Here is a 24,662-nt window from a genome sequence, read left to right on the forward strand (position 1 = left end):
AAGAAATTCTTAGCCTCAGCCATGGTAGAGATTGTTTTCCCTATTTCAAAGAAAGAACCCATACAAATTCAAATTTCCCTTACCTATCCTGGTTCCGCTTCCTCAAGACTCTTGTCATGGAATCACAACACACTAGGGGCATCTTTTATGACTTGCGTCATAAAAGATATCAAGCACAAAGGCAATCAGTGCCAATGTCTCCAGCAAGTTAAGATAAGAGGAGTACGAGTACATCTCAAGCCAAACTTCTAAAACTCCTCAGTTGAGTCCACCCTTCAGAAGAGTCAATTCTCCAAGAAAATCAGTTTTCCCCAGCAGAGTCGCCAATCTGTGGACCCCGATCCGAGACGGGGGCGGGGGGACGTGCCCCCCACGCGAGTCTCAGGATCATCCACGTGAAGGAGAGCTCCGCCAAGGAACTCTCGAAAGAGGTATCTCACTTCACATCGCCGCTCATGCTGTGAGGGTGTAGACACCCCATTTTGACCGAACCCTTCTTCCCATAGATGAATAAATTCTTGAGGAACCAAAGTCGAATACAGAGAGGGTCCAAATTTTGACTAGTTTACCATTTCTTTCGACGGGCATGATGTCTTTGAAAGGTTTTTAACATTTTTGCAAAGGTCCTTAGGAATTTTCATGGCAATCGGATGAAAAAATGCTGGAAAAGGCTAGCCAAGTTTGTGTCGTTATCAATATTGAAGAAGAAGGGTGTATTATTGAGACAAAGGAAGTACCTATATCAACTCATAAAGGAGGGTGCATTATTTCAAGAGGGTTGTCCATAGGAAGAAAGAGTATGTATCATTACCAATGGAGGGTGGTTTATCAAGGCAAGAGAGTGCCCTTACCAAATTTCCATGTACATCTAATCAAGAGAGGAAGGGGATGAAATCCTCAAGATGAGTGGTGTTAATATCACAATGTGGATGTGCTAATATCATTAATGAGAAAGAGTGAGAAAGAGAGTGGGTGTCATTATCATTTAAGGTGTATAATTTTCTTACTAAATACTAGTTGGACGGCTCATATTGATCAAGGGGGAGGACAACTGTGTGAGGTAAGCCAAAGCTTTGGAGGTAGTAAACTTCCCTCCCTTATAAGGTTAAAAAGTAACAAAAGTACAGTTGTAGGGGCTGTCTATATAACCAAAAGAGGAAAAGACAAATGCAATGTGCAATTATCAAAAGGAGGGTATACCAAAATCAGCAAAGTAATCATAGCTAATAAAAAAAAAAAAAAAAAAAAACCATCCGATTAGATTTTGAAGGAGAGGTCTTCAATTTCATACCAAACAAATCAGAGGGAGGAGAAGGGTGTTCATCTACCGTTGCTACTTCCCATTGCTCTCATCTGTGGCTACTTTAACCACAGACACTCACCCTTTATAGTAGGACAAAAATTAAGGGGGCTGAACTTGGGAAGAATTAGCAATTTTCATTTCATAAGAATGTAAAATGAAATCATCCCACCCACACAAGATGGATGGATGGCTGAGATTGAGGAGAAGAAGAATTATCCAACTACAAAAATCAAAGGGGCTGTCTAGTAGAGAGGAAGTGGGGTAGATTTACACTTGCAATGGCTGGAAAAGACATGGTACCGTTGTGTACCTGTCAAATGTTTGCGTATTTGCACGCCCATCAAAAACAGCAGTGCCAATATCACTTAAGAAAGAAGTATAAAAATAGAAGCAAAGCCTCATTTGCAAAGGGGGGGGGTCTCATTTTGGAAAAAATCAGAGAGAGAGAGAGAGAGAGAGAGAGAGAGAGAGAGAGAGTTTTTGATCTCCCTCACCGGCGATCTCGCCGGAGATCCAACCATCATCCTCTCGCCACCTTGCCGAAGCTCCGATCGTCCTTCACCTCTTCTATTTCACTTCCTTTCCCCCTGATCCAGTCATTTTTCTTCAATCTAAAACCCTTTGTTTTTGTCTTTTTCCGATCTCCTCTACCGATCAATGCTTGCCGGAATCCGGCTATTAGGCCATTTCATCCGGCCGATCTTCCCTCCATTTGTTCTACATCAAGTTCGTTTTGTTGCATCTCCATCATAGCAGCCATCCTCTTCACAATTTGAAAAACCTAACCCCAATCCCTTACCTCTTGTCTTCTTTTCCGGCCAGCCCATTCCCGCCGGCAAATCCGAGTTCCGGTCAAGAGATTTCTCGTATTTTTCATTTTTTTTTTATTATTATTAAATCTGCTGATTTCTTTTTGTTTCAACCTAAGAAACCCTAGATTCAAGGAAGAAAAACCTAGATCTAGGCATTTTGCTTAACCTAAGCCCTAATTCATCATTTCAAGAGTAGAGAAGGGAATATGTGAGTGAAATTTGCTAGAAAGAACAGCAATTGAAGAGGAGGAAGAGAGCTACTATATACGAAGCATTGGATCAGAGAGCAGTGAAGAAGATTGTGAGTAAAATTCAACATAGCAGGTGCTAATTTCATCATCTCTGACGTTCTTGAGTTAGTTCTTTGCTCTATCACTCTAAAAGAGAGGGTAAGTACTTCTTCCTCTTCTTAAATTCCATTTCATTCTTATGATTTGTAGCAATTTTTTTTGTGAGGGTTACCTGATAGTAGTCATTCATAGTATTGACGATAGTTGAACGTAATTTGTGCTAATGTGCCGTTGATACGATTATCTGATTGTGTGTGGATGAGATTATGTATAGGTCTAGGTGAAATACTTCATGAGGTTGTGATTAGATTGTGTATATTTCTGTTTTGGTCAAATTCAGTTCTGCAAAAATTTGTTTGAAGAGCTAGAAAAATATGAACTGTTGTATTGACAATCGGTTTCCTTCTTTTGACTGGAAGTTTTATGTTTAAATATTCAGGAAATTGAATCATGTCTATGCTCATGACTGTTGTGTAGTCTATTTTGGGATTTGTCCTTGCTGTTGTGTTTAGGGAAATTCTTATAGAACATTGATTTTTGCACCTATTGCTCAGCTCTTGTATTTTTTTTTTCCTTTGCTTAGCTACATATTTTCAGCTTAGTATAAGGATTACAATAGTTATGTGATGGTTTGTCTTGGGGAGGAATGCATATGCTTAACTCATAAAAGTTTGGGGAAAGTCATGTAGTAATATTAGCTTACAATCTGATTTTGGCTGTTCCCTGCATTTTACATAGAAATTCATTGTTACTTTAGATATGCCTAAAATGTATGTTGTAGAAATTTAACAAACCCACTCATTTGTAATCTGTCTTTCCCTTTCCAGTGTAAGGAGTGTGACAACTAATAATTTCACCTTTTCCACGAGAATTTGGTTGTAGCTAGAAAGTTATGGCTAAGGTTTTCCAGTCTTTCAATGTCAGATTCATGTCGGGGGTTTGTTTTAATGAGGGTATCCATTTTATTCTCTGGGTCTTGGTTCCATACCCTCAAGGAGTAATGACAAAGTGCATATTTTAGGTTCCTTTTTGGGTTGTAAACTTGTCTGGGTTGTTCATGGTCACATTTGCATTGAAACAAATAGGAAAGCAGCAAAGTGAGACAGTAGTCATAGTGATTCTCTGAGTGATAGCACAATCTCCATCTTGAAACTCCTAGGCTTTTCTCTTGGGCCTTTTAACCTGAGCCTTGGTCAACTTTTATATTGTTCAAGCTCTTCCACCCATAAATCAGCCCTATGTTATTACATATGTTCAGTCATGGCTATGCTCCTTGTGTGGCATAATTCGCTACATGAATCATTCCCTGTTTTGACACAAGAGCTAGTCCATAGTGCTGTCCCTATTTTGACACAAGAGCTAGTCCATAGTGCAGCCCTCATGCCCCATTTGATATGCGCAGCCCCATTCCATTTGATATGCGCAGCCCCATCCCTTTTGATAATGGTAGTCCCCCTTGTTTTCTTTCTCCTTCTGTAGATAGAAGTTTCTTAGCTTTTTAGACACCCTTTGAACCCATTGTCCTTTCTCATTATGACAGGGCGATGAAGGCGATAGCCCAAGCCCATCCATAGGGGACTCGCTTAGTCCAAGTAGCACTCCCCTCATTTATTTTTAAGACTTGCCCAGTCTTTTGTATCCTTTAAAACATAAAATCCTTCTCATTGCAAGGGCGATGAAAGAGTCATCTATAGCCCTCTTTTAGGAGACAGGTTATGTCTCGGCAGAAAATCAAACCTTTAAGAGACAGGTTTTGTCTCATTTGTGAGTCACACATAAGAGGCATGCTTAGCCTCATCATTAGAAACCCATTCATTGCAAGGGCAATGAAAGAGCTATCTAGAGCCCCTTTTAGAGAGACAAGCTGTGTCTCAACAGAAAAATCAACCCCTTTTAGGGAGACAAGCTATGTCTCACGAAAACATAATCGACCCCTTTGGAGACAAGCTTTGTCTTATTGGCCCTACTTATCCTCTCTTTTAGGAGACTTGTCTAGTCTCATTAGCACCCCTTCTTATCTCCTTTTCTTTTAGGAGACTAGCCCAGTCTCATTGGCACTCCCCTCTTAGGGTTGTGCTCTAGGAGTCAGTCTTTTCGTATATGAGTCAGTCTTTAGCTAGAGAGTTTGTCTTTAGTTAGAGAGTCCTTCAGTTTCAGGATTCAATCCTATCATCATAGAGGTTCGATTTTCGTCCAACCTCTCATCAAATCATTTGTTCTTATCCACTCTTGCAAGGCATAGGATGATGTCCAACCCTTGCAGAGTCGTGTTTCTATTCTTTTCCCCCGCAAAGCATAGGATGCTGTCCAACCTTTGCGGGATATTCAGGAGTCTGTCCTCCCCTTATGATGATATGATTCAGTCCTCTCGTGTCAAAAACATCAAAAACATCTGAAAAACCAAAAATCTCAAAAATCTTGAGTCATTAGGAGAGTAGTTAGGAATTCTGTTCTGAACTACGTTGGCTTGATCCCTTTCCACAGGGTACGTAGTGCAGCTTGGGATTCACATCCCAAGTCCAGCCAAACCTTTAAAAATAAACATTTAAAATTTTTCAAAATTACAAAAATATTCAAACCCTTTTCAAAAAGATCTTCCTATAGAGTTAGGAGTCTGTCCTAGCTGTTTATGGGATGTTTTAGAGTTAGTAGTCTGTCCTGATTTGTATTGATGTGGTGTGTCCTGTCGTGTGAGTGTCCCTAGAGTTAGGAGGCCTCGAGTCGATCGGTTAGACATCTAGTCGAACCGATGGCTAGACTAGGAAGCATATAGTCAGCCCATGGTTTTCCTTAGGTTGCACAGCCTAGATACACATAGGATGTAGGGTCCACCTGCATTAGATTAAGGCTAACCAACTTGCATTAGTTAAGGCATATATAGTCCTAAAAATTACAACTCACATGAATTTAAGCAATTATACAAAAAAGCTTTAAAAATCAGTTGAGCCTAGTGGAATCGAGTCTAGGATAGCAGTTCTAGATGGTTAGGCATAATAGTTTAGAATAGGGCATCGAACTACGTTGACTCCGATTCTTCCCGAGGCCGGGATACGTAGAGCAGCTGGGATGGACGGCCATCTTGGTCCGAGTCAGGTCGCATTAGAGTTAGGACTCATTTTGTCAAGTCGTGTATAGAATTGATTTGTGTTGTATGTTTTGCTGTGTTTTCTTACTTTCATGTACAGATCCTATACCTTTAGCTGCAGCATGCATGCGTTTGCACACCAGAACTCAGACACCAATTAGGTATGACACTCATAACCTAGTTATTCTTAGGCGACACTTCTTTTATTTCTTTTATGTGTGCTTATTATTCATCTCCGAGATATGCATGATTAGATAGACGTCTTCTCGGAGATATTCGTTCCCATTTCATATGACTTTCGCCCAAAACTCTTCAAAATTATTAAGTAAATGGCATAAGAGACCAGGTGTTTACACTTGGGCGGATGAGGTGCTCTTTAGACCTTCCAATTTCGTAACCAGGCACGAACCCTCTTTTTTAAAAATCTCTGGTTATCCGTTGCAACAGAGCATAGTATGGGATCCTTGGCCCACTTCCTTGGATGGCGACTCTTCTTTGTTTAAGATACGCCTCGAATCTGGGCTAGTCCCCGAATCGAGAGGTATCTCACCTTTTATATCGCCACTCATGCTGTGAGAGGCACTTCTTTCGAGAGTTCCTTGGTAGAGCTCTCCATTCACGTGGATGATCCATAGAGACCTTAGCGCGTGGGGCTCGTCCCTCACCTCCGCCTACCTCTCTCCGGATCGGGGTCCACAGAGGGGCACTCTTTCGAGAGTTCCTTGGCGGAGCTCTCCTTCACGTGGATGATCCTGAGACTCGCGTGGGGGGCACGTCCCCCCGCCCCCGTCTCGGATCGGGGTCCACACCTATAAAAGAACAAAAACACTTTAAAAAGGGGATTCTAAAAGGGGGATTCCGTTTGGAAAATATAAAGGCGATGAGAAAAGTACGGAATGTGGGTAAAAGTTTAGAGAAATTACGAATTTAGGGTACTTTTGAAAACTAGCATCAAATACGGGTGATTCTTTAAAATCGGGTGGAAAAAAGACCCTAATACCCTTCTAATCAATAGAAATCCCCTTTTTCATTACTGCCCATTAAATTGGCGCGCTTCACAAGGCTTCTTTTAGTTCGTCTTAATGTGCATTTGAACCGACAGTACCTTGGGTTTGTTTCTCTCTTGGCCGTTGGAAATAACTAGAAACGGATGGATGCTTGACACGTGTTGAAAAGCTTTTTCGAATGCAGGCACCTCTATACACAGCCGGTTTGGTTTGGATTTGAAATCTTTCTTTGAACCTAGCTAGAGTCTCTTGGGTTCATTTAAATCTTGGCCGCCGCCAATATGCATAGACGGTTGGATCCACGACAAGTGGAGATCAATATGGAACAGTGGCGTCTTTTAATAATACCGCCTCTCTGTATGAGATTCCGCCGGCGTACCCATTATTTCCACCGGCGTACCCCTTGATATTCCGTTGGCGTTCTCTAGAAACCGGCGGCGTACTCGATACTTTTGGAACACATGTTTGAACCCAGAAAATCCGGCAGCGTACTCTAAAATCCGGGGCAGCATTATAAGCCAAAAGAGACGTGGAAAATAATAAAATGTTCAACAACGTCGTTATAAGCCAAAAGAGACGTACGTGATTTGACGTGAAAAGTGGGCAACTTTAACGATTTTTTATGATATTTTCACTCTCCCTACATTGACGTTCTCATCCTTTAAAGTTTTTATGATTTACGTTCTCATCCATCAGGAAGGGCAACATACGAGAACTCTAATCATGTCAGAAAGGTATGAAGGTCTTTTTGCCACCTGATTTTGAAGAATCACCCGTATTAGATGCTAGTTTTCAAAGGAACCTAAATCCGTAATTTCTCGAAACTTTTACTCACATTCCATACTTTTCTCAAAGGGAAATAGACATGACCGTTGTTTGACATGGTGAATTTATTGCTTTCACAGATTTGAACCTTATTTTGTCTTTTAGTCGACGTGGCTCCATTGATTGATACTCGTTCTTTTTCCCAAAACGGATTCACGTTTTCCTGGCAGTACTCAAAACAGAAGGAAAGAAAAAGCAGCAAACAAATGCCGTTGAACATGACTTGTACGTTAATAAAAGGAAAAATGGTTCGAGAATTGCCAACCGGGGTGGGGCACACTTTTGAAAAATTGTTAGAAAGGGATGCAATGGCGTTATCAAGTCTCTTAAAGGGGGTTACCAACCCTTTATATGGGGTTATCAAACTTTCGAAAGGGGGTTCTTAAGTTTCTTAAAGGGGGTTATCAACCCTCTAAATGGGGTTATCAAACTCTCAAAAGGGGGTTATCAACCCTCTTTAACAATTATTCAAAATTGTACCCCCCCCCCCCCTTGACAATTCTTGTATTTTGGTGTCCACAATTGGCAAATTTTCCTTAATAAAATCCCAACCAGTAAAACTCTTAGATACTAAAATATAGGAATTAAACCACATTATGGGATGATCCATGCCGTCCATAAGATGGAACACAAAGTAAATAGGCTGTTCCCCAAAAATTATTTCCATATGATAATCCTAGCCCTCCGATCTATAGAGGTTTCCATAATATGCATTTCCTCCATAGATCGAAGGGTTGGGATCATCCGATGGAAAGATTTTTGGGGAACAGCCTAGATACATTGTGTTCCATCTTGTGGATGGTTTGGATCATCCTATCATATGTTCAGTATAGTACTTTTTGAATGGGCAATGATATTTTCACTCCCCCTGAATTACACATTGCTTCCCTTATAACGTGATTTGACGTCAAAAAGCGTTACAATTGGCCACTGTTCACGTTATAAGGCGGTCGAATGCGTACGGGGGTTGAAAATATCATCGCCCTTTTTGAAAATAAGGGACTATAAGGGCTTACACCATATAAAATCTCCTTTATTAAAGACTCCTAAAGTAACCAGACATTGACATGCACGGGTGGCCTACAAATTAGTATTTTTAGAAAAGTATTGTACGGCCAAAACCATAGGATGATCCGAATCGTCCATTTGTTGGGCCACAAACTAAATAGGTTGTGCCCAAAAAAATCATTTTTAGGGCACAAGCTATGAACATTGTGGCCCAAAAGCTATGAACATTGTGGCCCAATAAATGAAGGGTTTGGATCATCCTATGGAGTTGGCAGCACTGTACTTTTTGAAAAAAATACAGGTTTATATGGCCACATACATAAAATCTTCCTAGGTAACTTATACTTCTTACAAGATATCCTAAAATCCCTTGATCTTATCTCTTCTAACTAAAGAAAAGGATGACAGTTAGGAAACATAATCTTTTAGATCATTATGCTTCCTAACGTTTCATGGAGTTTTGGGTTTTGGCAAGTCTCTTTATAGCATATGATGCGCCTGCATCATACTCCACCGCTTGAAAAGGACTCGTCCTCGAGGCTAAATGATTGTCACATTCTTCTCCATAATAGGCCTCTAAATCAGCTACATTAAAAGAAGCAAAAACTCCGATGTCACCAAACAGATCAATCATAAAAGCATTTTCACCAATACGCTTTAAGTACACGAAACGGTCTATCGTCTCGGTCTTGCAAGTTGTTATGCTTATCTGTTACGTGCCTAATCGGCCGTAACGGAGATAAACAAAAAGAAAATAGAAATGAGGGGGAGAGAGGTTGATTCGAAGCAACCGGACCTCCTAGTGGTTCGAATCGAGAGGAACCATGACTCTCCTACAAAGTTTCCTTTGCTATAAAATTCTCTTCTCGCTATTTCATTGATATACTACTACTTAAATACAAGCAAAAGGGAGTGCCTCATCACTATACCATTAACCCACTTACATAACACAGAAAATAACTACACCCACAACCCACTTACATAAACATAGGCAATAACTACTCCCACAACTCTACAACACATAAGCTATATAACTAACACCCATAAACACACATCCATCCACTAACTAACCCCATTTACACCACCACTATCATGCACACATCATTATCCCTTGGAAACCTCTCCTTCCGCAAGTAGACCAAACAAGGTCTCCTTTAAATTCCATATGCCTTCTATGCTTTTTTTAAACCAAACATTATCTAGGGACCCGAGCAAGCAGCTTAACTTTTACTAAAAAGGTAAAAACCAAAAGTAAATTTGGAATTACTTGCATCGAATACTTGGAAGACCCAAGATATCACATATTAAAGCATTCCGAGCGTTAGTAGGAAGCATGGTTTCAATTTTGGTTTCGGAATGCGTTTCACTCCTCATCGAAACCAAAATTTCAGACTTTCGGATGAAATTTGACGAAGTCGAATAAACGGGTATTTGATCTCGTAGAGAATTTTGGCCGAAATTTCAGTAATTTCGGCCGAAATTTCAGTAATTTCGGTCAAAATTTTAGGATAGTATTAAATAATTATCATAAATCAAGATTTTTGGGTGAAATCTCTTAAATTTTGGATGAAATTTCGGCAAACTACCATTTCGGGAATTATGGATTCGATTTCCCAAAATTTAAAACCATGGCCCCTTCTTCCCTATTTCTACCAATCGTGAGTACCTTTCCCATACTCCTTGATTTACTTTAGGTTTGTTCCAAAACCTACTTATAATCAATGTTTAAAAACACGGATTTGATGAGGAACGCGGCCGAGAAAAATTCTTGTCGACTTGGCGCGGATGCGGCCAAGAACGCGGTTGACAAGGTCATAACTCGGGAGAGTAAACTATTTAGGGCAAAACAGAGAACACCGATGTGGTGCAATGCGGAACGTAGCCGAGGTAAAAAGGAGTCGACTCGAGCGAGTTCCTTACCGAGTCAAGGAGTTTTTAGACAGTGCTTCTAATATCTGATTCAACCAACCCCTATTCATCTATAGTTTGCTGCACAATCCCAATTTTGGCCCATTCGTTTCCTTCTCCAAGACCTTCCTTCCACCTTGATGTTAGCAGATCCTCTCCTTTAACCAACCCCAAGTTCTTGTATCCTAAAGAATTTCCAACCACTTCATCTTAACTATCAAACCCAACCCACATCTTCTCATTTTCATATTAATTACCCTAATTTTACCGATCAAGAAATCCATCTTCTTCTTCAACAAATAGCCACCTAGTCATCCTATGCTAAGCCCTTATTCCAGCCCATTGTTTCCTCAGCCAAAGCACCTTTAGTTCAACACCCAGCCGATCCTGACAACTTCTTTCCCTGCCTTAGTTTCACCCAAAACCAGTTCCTCAACTTCAGCCTACATCCCACCAAGAACCCCTCTTGCTAATCTTATGACCTCAGTCCCTTGCTTCCACCCACACGATCTGTCCTCGTAACTCAGATACCAACTACGCAAAAGCCAATATATTACAACCCCATCAGCCCCTTGAACCCCATAGTTTTACTTATTCTGAGAGCCCAAAACCCTATAACTTCTTTAGTGTTCAACCATTCCTTCAACAAAACCAAGTTCTTGTTGATTTAGACCCCTTTCCACCATCTTTCTTGTTTTCATAACAACCTTTTCTTGTTTACTGAATACCAACTAGGTCGACCAAGTTTGTCTTCAGTCGACCGAGGCGAAGGTGCTGTAGTTTTTAAAATTTTCGAGTTTAGGGTCCGGTCAACCTCGCCCGGGGCTGTTCGACCGAACCCCACTTTTTGGAAAATTTCATGTTGACACCTAGTCGACCAAGCCAGGGGCGGTCAACCAAATCTGGTTCCCCCCCTAAAAATTAATTAGCTCTTTTAGGAAATCTTGGACAGACTTCTTGAGAATCATATCATTGTTGGGACTTATTATTGGGTTACACTTTCACAACTGATTGTAAGTAATTGAAGTACAACTTGCAAAAGACATTGGGATTTCAGAACGAGGTGAGTAATAATGGGCTACTTTAGTCGCTTGATACCAAACTTCCCTAATACCACCTGAAGCTGATTGTATTGATAGTGGTAACTGCATACGCATTGAATCTGATTTTCCACTCCCCTTATTGTTGAACCCTTGGTCTTGCATGCCATTGTAATTCTGTATGTTGTTTCCCACATATTATGGACACATTCCACCATTGTTTTGACTATGAAAGTGGTTGATCAGTTGATATATTGGTTTATGTACTTTCGATTTATGCTGTTGCTAACACACTTCCATGACTACTGTAATACTGTATGATTGGCTCTTCTCATGAGGCTTAGGTTTGAATTCTGGACCCTGCCAATGGGGAATGCATAATAGGTTGGTAGTTTTGGACCTTGCAAATGGGGAATGCATAATACGTTGGTAATTCTAGACCCTGCCAATGGCAAATGCATAATTTGTTAGTATCTAGATCCCGGGGGTTAATATGTTGGTCCTGTCAGGCAAGAACTTCTGTAGGAACGGGTTCAGACACCGTGGCCCGCTGGGGACAAAATAACTAGCTTTCTGTTTCTGGACTAAGCCTCTGAATAGTCTCCTGCTTAGCCTTGTATGTTTGTAGAGTTTACTTTGGTGGTTTGTGGCGATGTTGCGTGCCGGACTGTGGTGTCGGTTCGGTGCGTGGCAGAAATCGATGTCTCCAAGTAGTGAGAGAGGGTAGGGCTGTGAGAGAAGGAGAGATATTTGGGAGGTCACCATTTAGATGAGCCTGAGAAGTGGCTAAAAATCAGGAAAAAGTCGATCTAATTTTCTTTAGATTTTTTTATTTCCTGATTTTTAGCCATTACTCATCACATGTAAATACTAGTTTCCTGATTTTTGTCTAGTGGCTAAAAATCAGGAAAAACTCGATCCAATTTTCTTTAGATTTTTTTATTTCCTGATTTTTAGCCATTACTCATCACATGTAGATACTAGTTTCCTGATTTTTGTCTCCTGGTTTTTAACTCATCTCCACTTGGAGACACCCATTAATCATGAAAAAAACTGATGGTAGCCAACCATCCCCTAAGAGTTGATTTCGATGATTCTCATTAATCCATATCAGCTCGTTTAACTAAGTGAGAATGATAAGCCTTGCCGAACACGTCCTAAACTTTTTCTAGTTTGCGTTCAAATCATTAAACCCGATCATGTAAAACTGACATTCTTTCTAGCATTTCTACAAAGAGAATGTCTAGACAAATAAGAACAAAAATATATATCAATGGTGACGACGATCAATTCAAGATCCCACATGGGGACATAAACGTGCAATTAGGGCTGCAACTCAGGTCGGGTGGGTTGGGTTGGGTTTTCTAGGACCCTACCCTAACCGAGAAATTATCTCACGTCGGGTTGGGTTTTATTTAAGAAAACCCTAGAATTATAAACCCGACCCCTACCCAAGATAATTTCTCGGGCCGGGTCAGGTCGGGTCGGGTTTTTATTATTTAGCGTAGGATAATACCTAATTTCAAAGATTGTAGAAAACGACAAATTTTCGCGCAAAAATCCCTTGATTTATATCATCAAGTGTATAAATTTAATAAAGAAACTATTTTTTCCACATCAAAGACATGATCAACCCAACGAAAAAAATTATATCAATATAGTAGAAAGTAATTAGCCATGATATTCAAGAGATATTTATGAAAGTCATAATACATCTATAAGAGTTGGGCCGGGTTTCGGGTTTTTTTTTCTTTAAACCCTACCCAACCCTAAGTTCCCTTCCAACCCTCAGTCGGGTTTTTCAACCTAAAACCTTACCCTACCCAAGACCTATGTTTTCTAAACCCGACTCGGGTTATTTTCGCGTCGGGGGTTTGCAGCCCTACGTGCAACTGAGATAGTTGATCACAAGATGAGCGAGTCTGGGCCCTTGTCTCATACTGAACGAGCATCCCATGCATAAGACAAGTAACAAAAAAAATCAACGGTCCAACTTTGTTGGGGAAACCCTAAATGAGGCTTGATGGATCAAGATCATAAGACCATCCGATCTAAGTGTCGTCAATGGCATTCGTCTGAAATTACGATTTCCTGTCAAATCAATGGATCGAATCACATAAATGTGGCCCAGGGCTGGTCCATAAGCTGAAAGTTAGGAGCGAGCTTAACAGCCAGAGTCTTGGTAGCATTTTCCTTCCATAAATGCTAGTGATGCCGGAGATAAGATCCGATCACCAATTTGGGCCGGACCATGGTGCAAGCCTGTATTGTCCAGTCTTTTTCAAAAAGTACTGTAGGTCTTACACTATAGGATGATCCAACCCGTGCATTTTATGGGCCACAAAGTAAATAGGTTGTGTCCCAAAAATCATTTCCACATAATGATCCCAACCATCCGATCTATAGATGATTTTATAATAGATCGGAGAGCTAGGATCATCCTATGGAAACTTTTTTTTTTTTGGGCACAACCTATCTACGTTGCATCCCATCAAATGGACGGTTTGGATCATTCAATAGTGTAAGCCATATACAAGTTTACACCATTAAAAGGGATTTGCTATGGACCATGGCAGAAGGCATTTCGCAGGTGGGCTGTTGCATGTGAGAGCAGCCATATCAGATGAATTAAATGAATAAGACAAAATCCGAACATGTGTGGCTGCTCTCACATGCAACAGCCCAACCGCGAAGGTCCCTAGTAAATTCCCCATTAAAAACTCAACCCTCAACTTTATTTGTCCTCGCAGGTACAGACCAGTCGACCAGCAAGTCGGTTTTAAATTTCGACCGAAATCCGACATTGCGGTCCGGACACCGAAACCGAAATTGCCTAAACCTGAAACATTACTGGATTTTGGTCGAAATTTTGGTAATTTCGGCCAAATATGAAATAATACATTATTTTTTATTAGTGTACCCGAATCGGGTAACCCGATTTCGGTTTGGTGGGGCCCGAAAAGGTTACGGAAACCGAAATTTAAAACCTCTAGTGGCAGCAAGGCTAGCAACACGAAATAAGCACTCGGCATGCACCAGATGAACGGCTAAGATCATCCCATTTTGCAGAATCTTATTGGCTAGCTGTCACATCAAGAGCCAAACCCTTTTCTCTGATTGGTCCACGTTCCCCAAGTCGGCTTGAGTTTAGTGCTTTTTATTAGTTTATTTTAATAAAAAATACTTTAATCGGAAATCTCGACACGTGGCCCCTCCTACAACAATGCGAAAAAAGGGCGAGGAAAAAAAAAGGGCAGTGATATTTCCGCCCCCCCTGATGGCTATTTCCACCACCACCGCTTTAACAGATATCGTTAACTTTTATGCTTTCGGAGTTAACGGTTGCTTCTGCACCCCCTTCATAAAAGTTAACGGAAACTGTTAAAGGGGGGGAAATAGCCATCAGAGGTGGGGAAAATATCAGTGCCCAAAAAAACAGGTAAAGCTTTTACTATGTTCTTCTTCCCTATCTTGTAACTCTTGTTTGGTCTTTGTAAGGAAAAAAAAGAAGGTGGAAAAAACACAGTTTTTAAATGTAAGTAAAACGTTTTCTTTTTTTAGATTGCTTTCTCTGTCTCCTTATTTCTCTTAATTTCATTCCTCTTTTAGTAATTGAACTGTTAGAAGGGAAATTTAGCTTGATTCTTTGTTTAAGTTCTCGGGTTTTTTTTTTTCCCTAATTTTTTCTGGTTTTGTGCTGAATTCAATAGAGAAATTGAGTTAGGGTTAGGGTTAGGGTTATTTTTTTTTTGGTCTTGTAAGTACTTGATTTGATCTTTCGAGCTGGAGAATTTTGAATTACGTCTTGAAAAATAATGACACCTATTAGATTTTTTGTTTTCTTGCTGTAATTTTTACTTTTTTCTTATTTCTAGGGTTTGGAATTTGATCTGATTTGGCAATTGATTTCCCATATGTGCTGAATGCAGACACGAGTAGAAGAAAAAGGGAGTGGTGGAGATACTGTTTGATTGGATTATAGACGCTTATATGGTTGAATTTAGGGTTTTGTTTGATTAATTTTGGTTTTGTAGAAATGGGATCTCACTTGAACTTCAAGATCTGTTTGATTGGATTATAGATGCTTATATGGTAGAATTTTAGGGTTTTGTTTGATTAATTTTTGTTTTGGAGAAATGGGATCTCACTTGAACTTCAAGATCTGTTTGATTGGATTATAGATGCTTATATGGTAGAATTTTAGGGTTTTGTTTGATTAATTTTTGTTTTGGAGAAATGGGATCTCACTTGAACTTCAAGATCTGTTTGATTGGATTATAGATGCTTATATGGTTGAATTTAGGGTTTTGTTTGATTAATTTTGGTTTTGGAGAAATGGAATCTCACATGAACTTCAAGATCAGTTTGATTGGATTATAGATGCTTATATGGTAGAATTTAGGGTTTTGTTTGATTAATTTTGGTTTTGGATAAATGGGATCTCACATGAACTTCAAGAACTTTGGTGGGAACGACGGGAGGCAAATGGGAAATCCGCCTTTGGCCCGACAGTCTTCTCTATATTCTTTGACGTTTGATGAGTTACAAAACTCCATGAATGGTACCGCGAAGGATTTTGGGTCTATGAACATGGATGAATTTCTTAAGAACATTTGGATAGCTGAAGAGACCCAAGCTATGATGTCGGGATTCGGTGGGAACGAAGGGGGGCTTGTTGGTGGGAATCTACAGAGGCAAGGATCGTTAACTTTGCCGCGAACACTTAGTCAAATGACTGTTGATGAGGTTTGGAGAGACTTATTCAAAGAGAGTGGGGGAAGAGATGCGAATAATAGCAATGAGGGGGTGAATTTTCCGCATAGGCAGCAGACTTTGGGAGGGATGACTTTGGAGGAGTTCTTAGTAAGAGCAGGAGTGGTTAGGGAAGATGCCCAGCTGACAGGACAAACGAATAATAATGGACTTTTTGATGAATTCTCGAATTCGAATAACCACCCTGGTCTAGCACTTGGGTATTCACCACCAATTCGGACTAATGGAGTCATTGCTAATGGGATGACTGAGAATAATATTAACCAGATTCCCAACCAATCGCCTAATCTAGTGATGAATTTAAACGGGGTGAGATCTTCTCAGCAGCAACATCAGCTCTTCCCAAGGCAAGATACCATGGGTTTTGCCTCCTCAATGCAGTTAGGAAATGGTACTGAGCCTGGGAATTCAGGTGTGAGGAGTGGAATTGTGAGCTTCACGGATCCAGCAATGAACAATGGTTTTGTGCAAAGTGGAGTGGGGATGGGCTTGGTTGGTTTAGGAACGGGAGTAACAGTTGCAACGGGGTCTCCCGCTAACAAGCTTTCTTCAGACGGGCTTGGTAAGAGTAACGGTGATACATCATCCTTGTCGCCAGTTCCTTATGTGTTTAATGGAGGTCTCAGGGGAAGGAGAAGTGGTGGAGCTGTGGAGAAGGTAGTCGAGAGGAGGCAGAAGCGAATGATTAAGAATAGGGAATCAGCTGCGAGATCACGGGCTCGTAAGCAGGTAATATCTTATCATATTTGTTATCAACATTTCAAAATGCTTTTGCTCTTATGCTTTTGTGATGTCATTTGTTTGGTGAAATCTTGTAGTATTATGGGGCTGCATAAGGGTGTTTTTATCTGGATCTACTTGGGCTTGGATTGAAAATTTTCCACGGCCAATATAAGAAACCATGACTTTTTCTTAGGCTCTGTTTGGACTGCAAGAAGTTTGTGGAAAATTTTGGAAAGGAAAAATATTTCTAAAATGTCCTACTTTTTCTACAAACCGAAAAAGACAATTGGAACCAATCGTATTCAATTTTTATTTAGAGAGACCTTCAATTTATGATGATATCACTCTAAATTAACCATAATCACATCATCTCCCTCTAAATCGTGGAAATAAAACATTTGTTTTTCTTGCAATCCAAACAGGGTCTTAGAGAAGTTTTTCTTCCCCAGAATCCCTTTAGGCTTTCAAATTATAGACTTTTCATGTTGTTTCATGATTTCAGATATGAGATCGTAGTTTTAAAACTTCCCTGTGTTGTCGTGGAGACGTGGACTCTCCCGAATCGACTCCCTTTTCCCTTGGCCGTGTTCGGCATTTTACCACCGCGCTCTACATTTTTCCCTACAGAGTCAATAAAAACTCCTTTGACTCTCCTGACTTATGACCGCGTCAGCCGAGTACTTAGTTGCGTCAACAACGTTCTTGGCCGTGTCCACGCCGAGTCGACAAGGATTTTTCTTGGCCGCATCCGCCTTTTAATACACTGTATGAGATATTGGTTTTCATTTTCTAATTTTCTTTGAAGTAGTAGGTAGATACTAAGGGTAAAGTGTACTTAACTAAAGCACGAAAATGTAAGGGAGAGAAATATGAATGCTTCTAAGAGAGAAACAGGAGGATTAAACCCTATAAATATGGGGTCATTGTGATCTATTCGTTACTGAGATGCGAAAACCTTATGCTGTCATTATGTTATAATGTTCTGGATCTAGAAATATTACCTGTAAATTTGTTTATCTAAGAAGCAACATTTGTAGATGATATAACAAGAAGTGGAAGATTATGTGATGTTGAATAGGCATCCATACCACAATATAAGTAATCAAATTAGTGTTATTTCATTGCTTACATTTGATAGAAGAATTACAATTTAAAGCGGATATCATTTTCACTTCAGTGAGAGGGGATAATTTGCACAATTGTCAGCCTTTGTAGAATATGTAAATTCTATGGAAAGGAAAAGAGACATTTGATTAATAGATTTACTTTTTATTTAACCATGCTGATTATAGAATTACGGTCTTTTTTTCCATCATGTATGTTTATATCTTTTATTTTTCTCTTTCGGATTGTGCTTGTACCAGGCTTATACCACGGAACTGGAAGCCGAACTAGCTGAACTTAAAGAAGAGAACCAAGAATTGCAGAAGAAACAGGTATCTAACACTGGATCCCTGCCCTTTTTAAAACACCTAACCCAAATGGATTAAGCTTAGCGGTCATTGTAATATTTCCACTGGTTAGTGGCTGACTGGCTATTATCATGCATATACTAGGAAGCTTTCATTTTTGGAAAGCTCCTTAACCACAGTTTAGTTGTTGCAGGCAAAACTTATGGAAATGCAGAAAAATCAGGTATTCATACTTCTTATTTCCGTATTTGCATTTCATTTTTCTTTAAATTTGAAACCATGAATCGTGCAATTTGGATAAAAAATTTGAAGTTTAAGGTCGCTTAAAGCATTCATGGATGAAGGATGCTGTTTATCATATAATTATCTCTTCGTTTGTTGTTTAAAACTTTTAAATCTCTCATCTAGACTGAATGTTTCAGTGCCACTCAATCATCACTTTACTTCATGGTGTGTAACTACAAATAGGCCTGCTCAAAACCTTTGTCCCAAATGTATTCACTGTTGATGAGGATATACTCTGTTTTATTTTTCTACTAAACTCAGTTCTTAAGCACAATAGGATTTGAGTCCTAATGTCTACCAAAATCAGCCACAAAACATTTTATATAGACCTACAATCTCAGCTCTAGACTTATTTTTCTAAATAAAACCAAATATTTACCTCCTCTTGATGCAAGACAGCCTGGGGCTTTGTGTTTTTTTTTTTTTTTTTGTGTGGGTGTTGGTTGGGGGGGGGGGGGGGGGGGGGTGGTGTGAAGCCGTTTATGGATCACTACCAAGGATGACGTTGAAATGAGAATGATTGAAATTGATCCAAAATTAGGGTTTTAACATCACCAATTCAAGAAAGAGAAAAATTGGGGTTTGAGAAGAGAAGAAGAAACTAAGAAGATTTAATAAGGATTAAAAAAGAAAAATATGGTCTTACTTAGATAGGGATAGATACTATGGCATCCCACCATTAAAGGCCAAGGAATCACTACAAGTTTGGATCTAGGATCACACCCACGATCATGAGGGGAGGAAATCCGTTCCATTTGCACAAGGCTTCATTTCTTTTATTCATTCCATTGTTCATTTCCAAAATAATGTGCATAGAATCCTCTTTTAGGAGAAGATAAAGATTGGTATACTACCTGAGCGACACATGGTAAGGAAAAATGGAGATATGTATAAGTAACCTAGGTGACACAGGGCAAGAGAAGAGGAGTTCAGAGATGAACATAAATACTTGGGTGGCATAGCAAGAAAAGAGGAGAGATAAGTATAATTATTTGGGTGACGTAGACACAGTCTCTAAATATTACAACACATTAATACAAACTTACAAAGACTTTAAGATACACAAGGTAAAAATAAAAATACAATAGGTCACTCTGAATTGACTATTTGACTATTCTTCTCTTGGCCATTCTTGTTGTTGATTTCCATCACAATTCTTCTAGAAAATTTCCATAGCTGCTTCACAAGTTTTCAAACGTGAATTCTTCTCTTTTTGGATCTTAAACGACTAGATTTTAGGGACTTGTGACACAGAGTGACGTAACGGAAACTCTAATACCAAAATGATGTGCAGTGTCTATAGAGGAAACGGATATAAGGCGTGAGGTTAAGGGTAAGGTGGTGATGTTAGTTTGGGTAAAACAAAGGAAATAGGGAAGGAAATTGGAAGGAAAAGGGATGTGGAAATTTTGAAAAAGGTTGTTGGAATTGTGGAAAAGGTATGTGGATTTATTGAAAAGATTTAAAAAGGGGCATAATCTTAATCTTTCACATGAAGGGAAGGTGGGATGGTTGTGGAGGGAATTATATGGCTGAACTAATGGAGGTATAATTAAGGTAGAATGGGTGTTTGTTGGTAGTTCTTGGATGGTTCTTGGGTTGGTTAAAGAATGGAGTTTAGGTGATTTGAGGGAGGGGAGTTCTTGAATTTTTTCAAGAATTGTTGGGTGTTAAAGATTGGATGAAAGGTAATTTGGGTTAAGATGGAAAAGGGTTGAAGGGCTGGTCAAAGGGGTAGTTTTCTTGGTTAGGTAAGGTGATGTTAGGGACGGCTATTCTCAAGGGTTTTCGTGGATGGTTAGTTTGGAAGAGAGGTGTTAATCGGTTAAGTTGGATGGGGTTCTCGTTTAAAAGAAGAATATTCTTGCAAGGGGTTTTAGGGCTGGTTAAAGAAAGAACAAGAATAGGGATTCGGCTACTAGGTTGGGCAGCTAAACAAGAAGTTGAATTGGTGGCTGGACCAGAAAAGGTTATGCGCTGTTTGGAGGAGGGGGGAGCAGGGAGACGTGGGGGTGTGTCGGGATCGGTTAGAAATAAAGGAGGGTGAAAATCGACTGTGCTAGGAAATGTTTTCAGGACTGGTTTTGCGTGGAATAAAGCAGGGCTGGTTGAAGGTTTACACAGGTTTGGGTAGTGAAGGAAGGATAGGCTGGTTTCTGAGTTGCGGGAAACACAGAAAAGTTGGTTAATGCATGAAATAGAGGGCTGTATTGCGGATAAAAAAAAGTGGCTTTTGTCGGCAAACCTGCAGCAAGAGAGAGCTCTCGGCTGGGTTTATGCAGCAAGGATGTCGCTGTTTGGATATCAGTTAAGGAAAAGAATTCAGCAGGTTTTAAAGGCTGTTGGCATGGGGCCTGCGGCTGTTGTAGGAGGTGGTTTGCGACTGTATTCTCAGGTTGTTGCTGAGTCGAAAAAGGAGGAGGCTGGTGCTATATTTGAGAGGTTACTTATGGCTAGGTCTCTTGTGTGCAAACCTTGGAGAAGGTGGGGTGGTTTCTATTGTGAAACCTACGGCAAACAATAAGCTTGGAAAGGCTGCTTCAATGGTGATGACAACTGATCATACAAATAAGTTTTGATGGTAACTTGCATTCAGGAAGGATTCCGAGAAATAAGAACCAGAAACTAACTCTTACATAGTTCTGAGTTTCTATTCGCAAAAGATAAAGAAGAACAATGATAAACCGAACCTTCTCCTTTATTCCATTATCAAAGTCATCTCCCCTCAATCAACTACAAGATGTTATTTATAGAGTTTTGCATGCACGAATTCTATTCAAACTCGGTTGCCTAATTCAACTAAAACTTAGGGAAAAGAAAACATAAAAGAAGAAAACTCAAATTCGATCACCTGTCCAACTTTAAGGCTCCTAAATTTTTTCAAAGAATCCTAAAACTTAGCTAACTTTTGGACGTCCGACTTAACTCCTAACAAAACTAAAACAATGGCTTATTTTGTCCAATAGGAAATTTCCAAATAAAATAAAATAAAAACTAAAAAGACCAAAATTTTGATCCTTGTTGAACAAGGGCCGTTGATTATTAAATCATCCAATCTCTTGGCGATCTGTAAATGATCGGCCTCTAAGTAACATGATCTGGCAAGGGGCTCATCCCGATCATCAATCTTGATCCGTGGGTTCGAGTTCATTCGATCATGGCTAGGGTGGCAATGGTTCGGTTTCAGTTCGGTTCAACCCCCAAACCGAAACCCAACCGAAATTTGAATTGGTTTGGTTTTACCAAACCGAAACCGAATTTTCGGTTCGGTTTCAGTTCGGTTCCACCAATTTTGCCACCCCTTACTCATAATCATTGGAAATATTCGGTTTCCCAAACCGAACCGAACCGAAATTTGAATTGGTTTGGTTTAACCAAACCGAAACCGAATTTTCGGTTTGGTTTCGGCCAATTTTGCCACCCCTAATCATGGCTTTGAAGCTTCCACCCATTGATCTGCATGATCCGATCAATCCTTTCATGGATCTGGATCGTCTGACCTTCAAAGGGCTGGGATGCACCCGCATCAACTTGAAGAGTAGGATTTCTTGATTGTGGGAGGACCATATGTTTACAGATCTATTTTACCACTAAAGCATATGAAGTTGAACATCTTATAATTTTGATGCACAGCATATTTTGTTGTAGGACCTCTATAGACATATGCTTGTTATTATAAAGAGGACACCATTAGATTCTTTGATCGGGATGTAATTGTAGGCTTTCATTTGATTTTATTGCAAAGTTTGCTAGAACTTTATCTGATTGAGTGGGGCTATCGACATTAAAGCTCAGGTGATATAGGTCCCAATTTTAAAAACTTTCTGATTATAGACAATTAGTTCAATATAAAAATTTGTTTATACTTGATTTTCTATAGGTTTAGCAATGAATCTTGATGTTTAACTTGCAAAGGTTTACCAATGAATCTTGATGTTTAACTTGCAACTGTAATCAAATGTTGAGAATCTTTATGAACTTCTCATTAATAGGGTTACAATTTCTACAAGTGGCAAGAAGGATACCATTATAAAATAATGGCCTAGTTAAATAGTATACAACCAACTAATGTAATAACAGTGTCACTAATCCTAATACTCTATAGAGTAGTGATTTCGATGCATTTGTAGTTAGTTTGTGTGAGTCAAAGGTTTGCTTCTTGAAATCCTTTGGTCATGCTGGTCCTCACTTTTATATTTGGACAGAACATAAAGGGACTTCATCTCTATGATGGGCTAATTATTTTCGAGTGTCGGATTTTTCTCATAGCAGGCACAACAATTGGGTGTACAGTGATTTTATTTGGGCTGGGCGACATCTTGTCTCCTGTACCAAAATGAAATCAGCTGTATCAAATATTGGGAATCAATAAAGTCCGTGTTTCTCAAAAAAAAAAAATCAGAAATTAGATGATGATCATTTCAAGCTGTGCTGTGCTTGCCTAATTTTTAGTTTCATAATAATGGTCAGATAACTTTCTTAATTTCATGATAATGGTCAAATAACCCCATCGAATAAAATCCATCTCATTCATACATCAGTTTTGTATGAATTATTTTTTCATTTATGTATATTAATTTATTAAGATAAATAATTCGATTACTGCCTTATTTTAATAAATGTTCATTAGTTTGATATCTAGTATTTGGTGTATCGTTCTTGGACATCAAGATGTAAAAAATTAATATAAATAACTTCTTTGGTGCATTACAATGGGTTTTATAGGTTATTTATGTCAATGTCCAAAAATATGAATACAGCCTCTATGCGAAGCAGGGATAAGGCTGCGTACATCAAGCTCTCCCCAGACCCCGCATGGCGGGAGCCTCGTGCACTTGGCCGCCCTTTTTTTATTTTCAAAATGTTCTTTTTTTGTTTCTTAAATTGATTTTGCTGTATTTTAGCTGCATCTTATTCACTCTTTTTTTTTAGAAATCTTCCAATACCCATTAAGCATCACCATTGAATGGAGCCGTATTCATATTTTGTCCAACGTAGACTACATTTTCAAATTTTTCCATTTGGGGAAGGATCACCCTACCCTACATGTAAATTCCATTTGATCTTAAATTCTTTTCTAATTGGAATGGACTGCCTATACATATTTTAGGACTACCTATACATATTCTTCAACTTTTGTTGCATTAAGAAGATATCAATTGGGAAAGATATCTTTTTCCATTTATTATTTATTTTATCTTATTTTCTGTTCTTTTACTTCCACTGATTTGAGGTTCTTAAACAATTTCATAAACAGAGAAAACTTGAAGCCCAATTTCTCCCTATTAATTAAGCAACATTAAACCGAACTACATGGTATATGTCATTGCTTCTTTAACCTTGTGGAACAAATAAGTTCTTTAACCTTATGGACCAAAGTGCTAAGCTAAAAGCTTATTATGAAATAACCTTTGCCATGTTAATAACTGACATGGCCTCCAGTCTCATTCAACTGTCATAGTAGGCTCCAACATTCTGCATTTCATCCTAATAATTTCTGCATCAGAGCTACAATCGAGGTGCTTGGTTAATTTGGGCACCTAATCCGTTTGCTAATAGAAGATTCTCATTTGGGTGCCGGCAGGTTTTGGAGATAATTAATGAGCAACAAGGGCCTAAGAAGCAATGCTTGAGAAGGACACACACAGGGCCTTGGTGAAGGATTGGATTGTGAGAGCTCACTTAATAAGCATATTCTACTGTGTACATAGGAGTAAACAGAGTCTTGCTGTAAATTAATGATTGGGGAGTGTTTGTATTATCTTGTAGATTAAGTTTCCCATTCTTTAATCTCTGTTTGTATCCTCTTTTGAATTCCTCTTGTTTTTGACAAGGATAGGAAACCAAAATGTAGTTCAGTATGACTTTGTTTCTGGAATATCTGATATATCTTCCCTCAACAAGGATTTCTCTTACAGATTCCTGGCCATATTATGCTCACACAAAATGAGTATGCACCATCAAATGCAAAGCAGGCGTTCATGTACCCGTGCACTGCACACTTCTATCAGCAAGTCCTGTTTTCATTCTTCGTTTTACTTCGTTAATGCGTTGTTAATTTAAGACCTGAAACCTGTTCTGTTTAATTCCTCTAACCGACTTCTGTAAGGTTGAGCTCTGCTGTTCATCTTGCTGTAATCTGCCAATTATGGTCTGGAAATGCAGATGAAGTCTGTTTTTGGGATCTCGAT

General features: G+C 39.3%; 1 protein-coding gene across 4 annotated transcripts; it reads left to right on the plus strand.

Annotated features, from left to right (window-relative positions):
• The first annotated feature begins 14,796 nt into the window (after window positions 1-14,796).
• Window positions 14,797-24,388, plus strand: ABF2 (abscisic acid responsive elements-binding factor 2). Of its 4 annotated transcripts, XM_077367893.1 has the most exons (5): window positions 14,797-14,813; window positions 15,208-16,780; window positions 18,139-18,210; window positions 18,371-18,409; window positions 24,056-24,388. In XM_077367893.1, exons 2-5 carry the CDS (start codon window positions 15,713-15,715, stop codon window positions 24,128-24,130), a joined length of 1,254 nt encoding a protein of 417 aa, XP_077224008.1. In that variant the 5' UTR covers window positions 14,797-14,813; window positions 15,208-15,712; the 3' UTR covers window positions 24,131-24,388. The 4 variants fall into 4 exon arrangements, with proteins under 4 accessions (XP_077224008.1, XP_077224007.1, XP_077224010.1 ...); XM_077367892.1 differs by lacking the exon at window positions 14,797-14,813 and having other exon boundaries at window positions 14,976-16,780; XM_077367894.1 differs by lacking the exon at window positions 14,797-14,813 and having other exon boundaries at window positions 14,981-16,780; window positions 18,380-18,409.
• Window positions 24,389-24,662: the final 274 nt, after the last annotated feature.

The sequence above is a fragment of the Tasmannia lanceolata genome, unplaced genomic scaffold, assembly GCF_043159265.1.
Source record: "Tasmannia lanceolata isolate RefF3 unplaced genomic scaffold, GAP_Taslan_0.1 ptg000025l, whole genome shotgun sequence".
NCBI classification, from domain to species: Eukaryota; Viridiplantae; Streptophyta; class Magnoliopsida; order Canellales; family Winteraceae; genus Tasmannia; species Tasmannia lanceolata.

Excerpts from the sequence above, each read along its gene's own strand:
- ABF2 (XM_077367893.1), top strand. The coding sequence starts at position 15,713 with ATGGGATCTCACATGAACTTCAAGAACTTTGGTGGGAACGACGGGAGG. Across the intron at positions 16,781-18,138 it reads GATCACGGGCTCGTAAGCAG|GCTTATACCACGGAACTGGA; the intron begins GTAATATCTTAT and ends TGCTTGTACCAG. Across the intron at positions 18,410-24,055 it reads TGGAAATGCAGAAAAATCAG|GTTTTGGAGATAATTAATGA; the intron begins GTATTCATACTT and ends GGGTGCCGGCAG.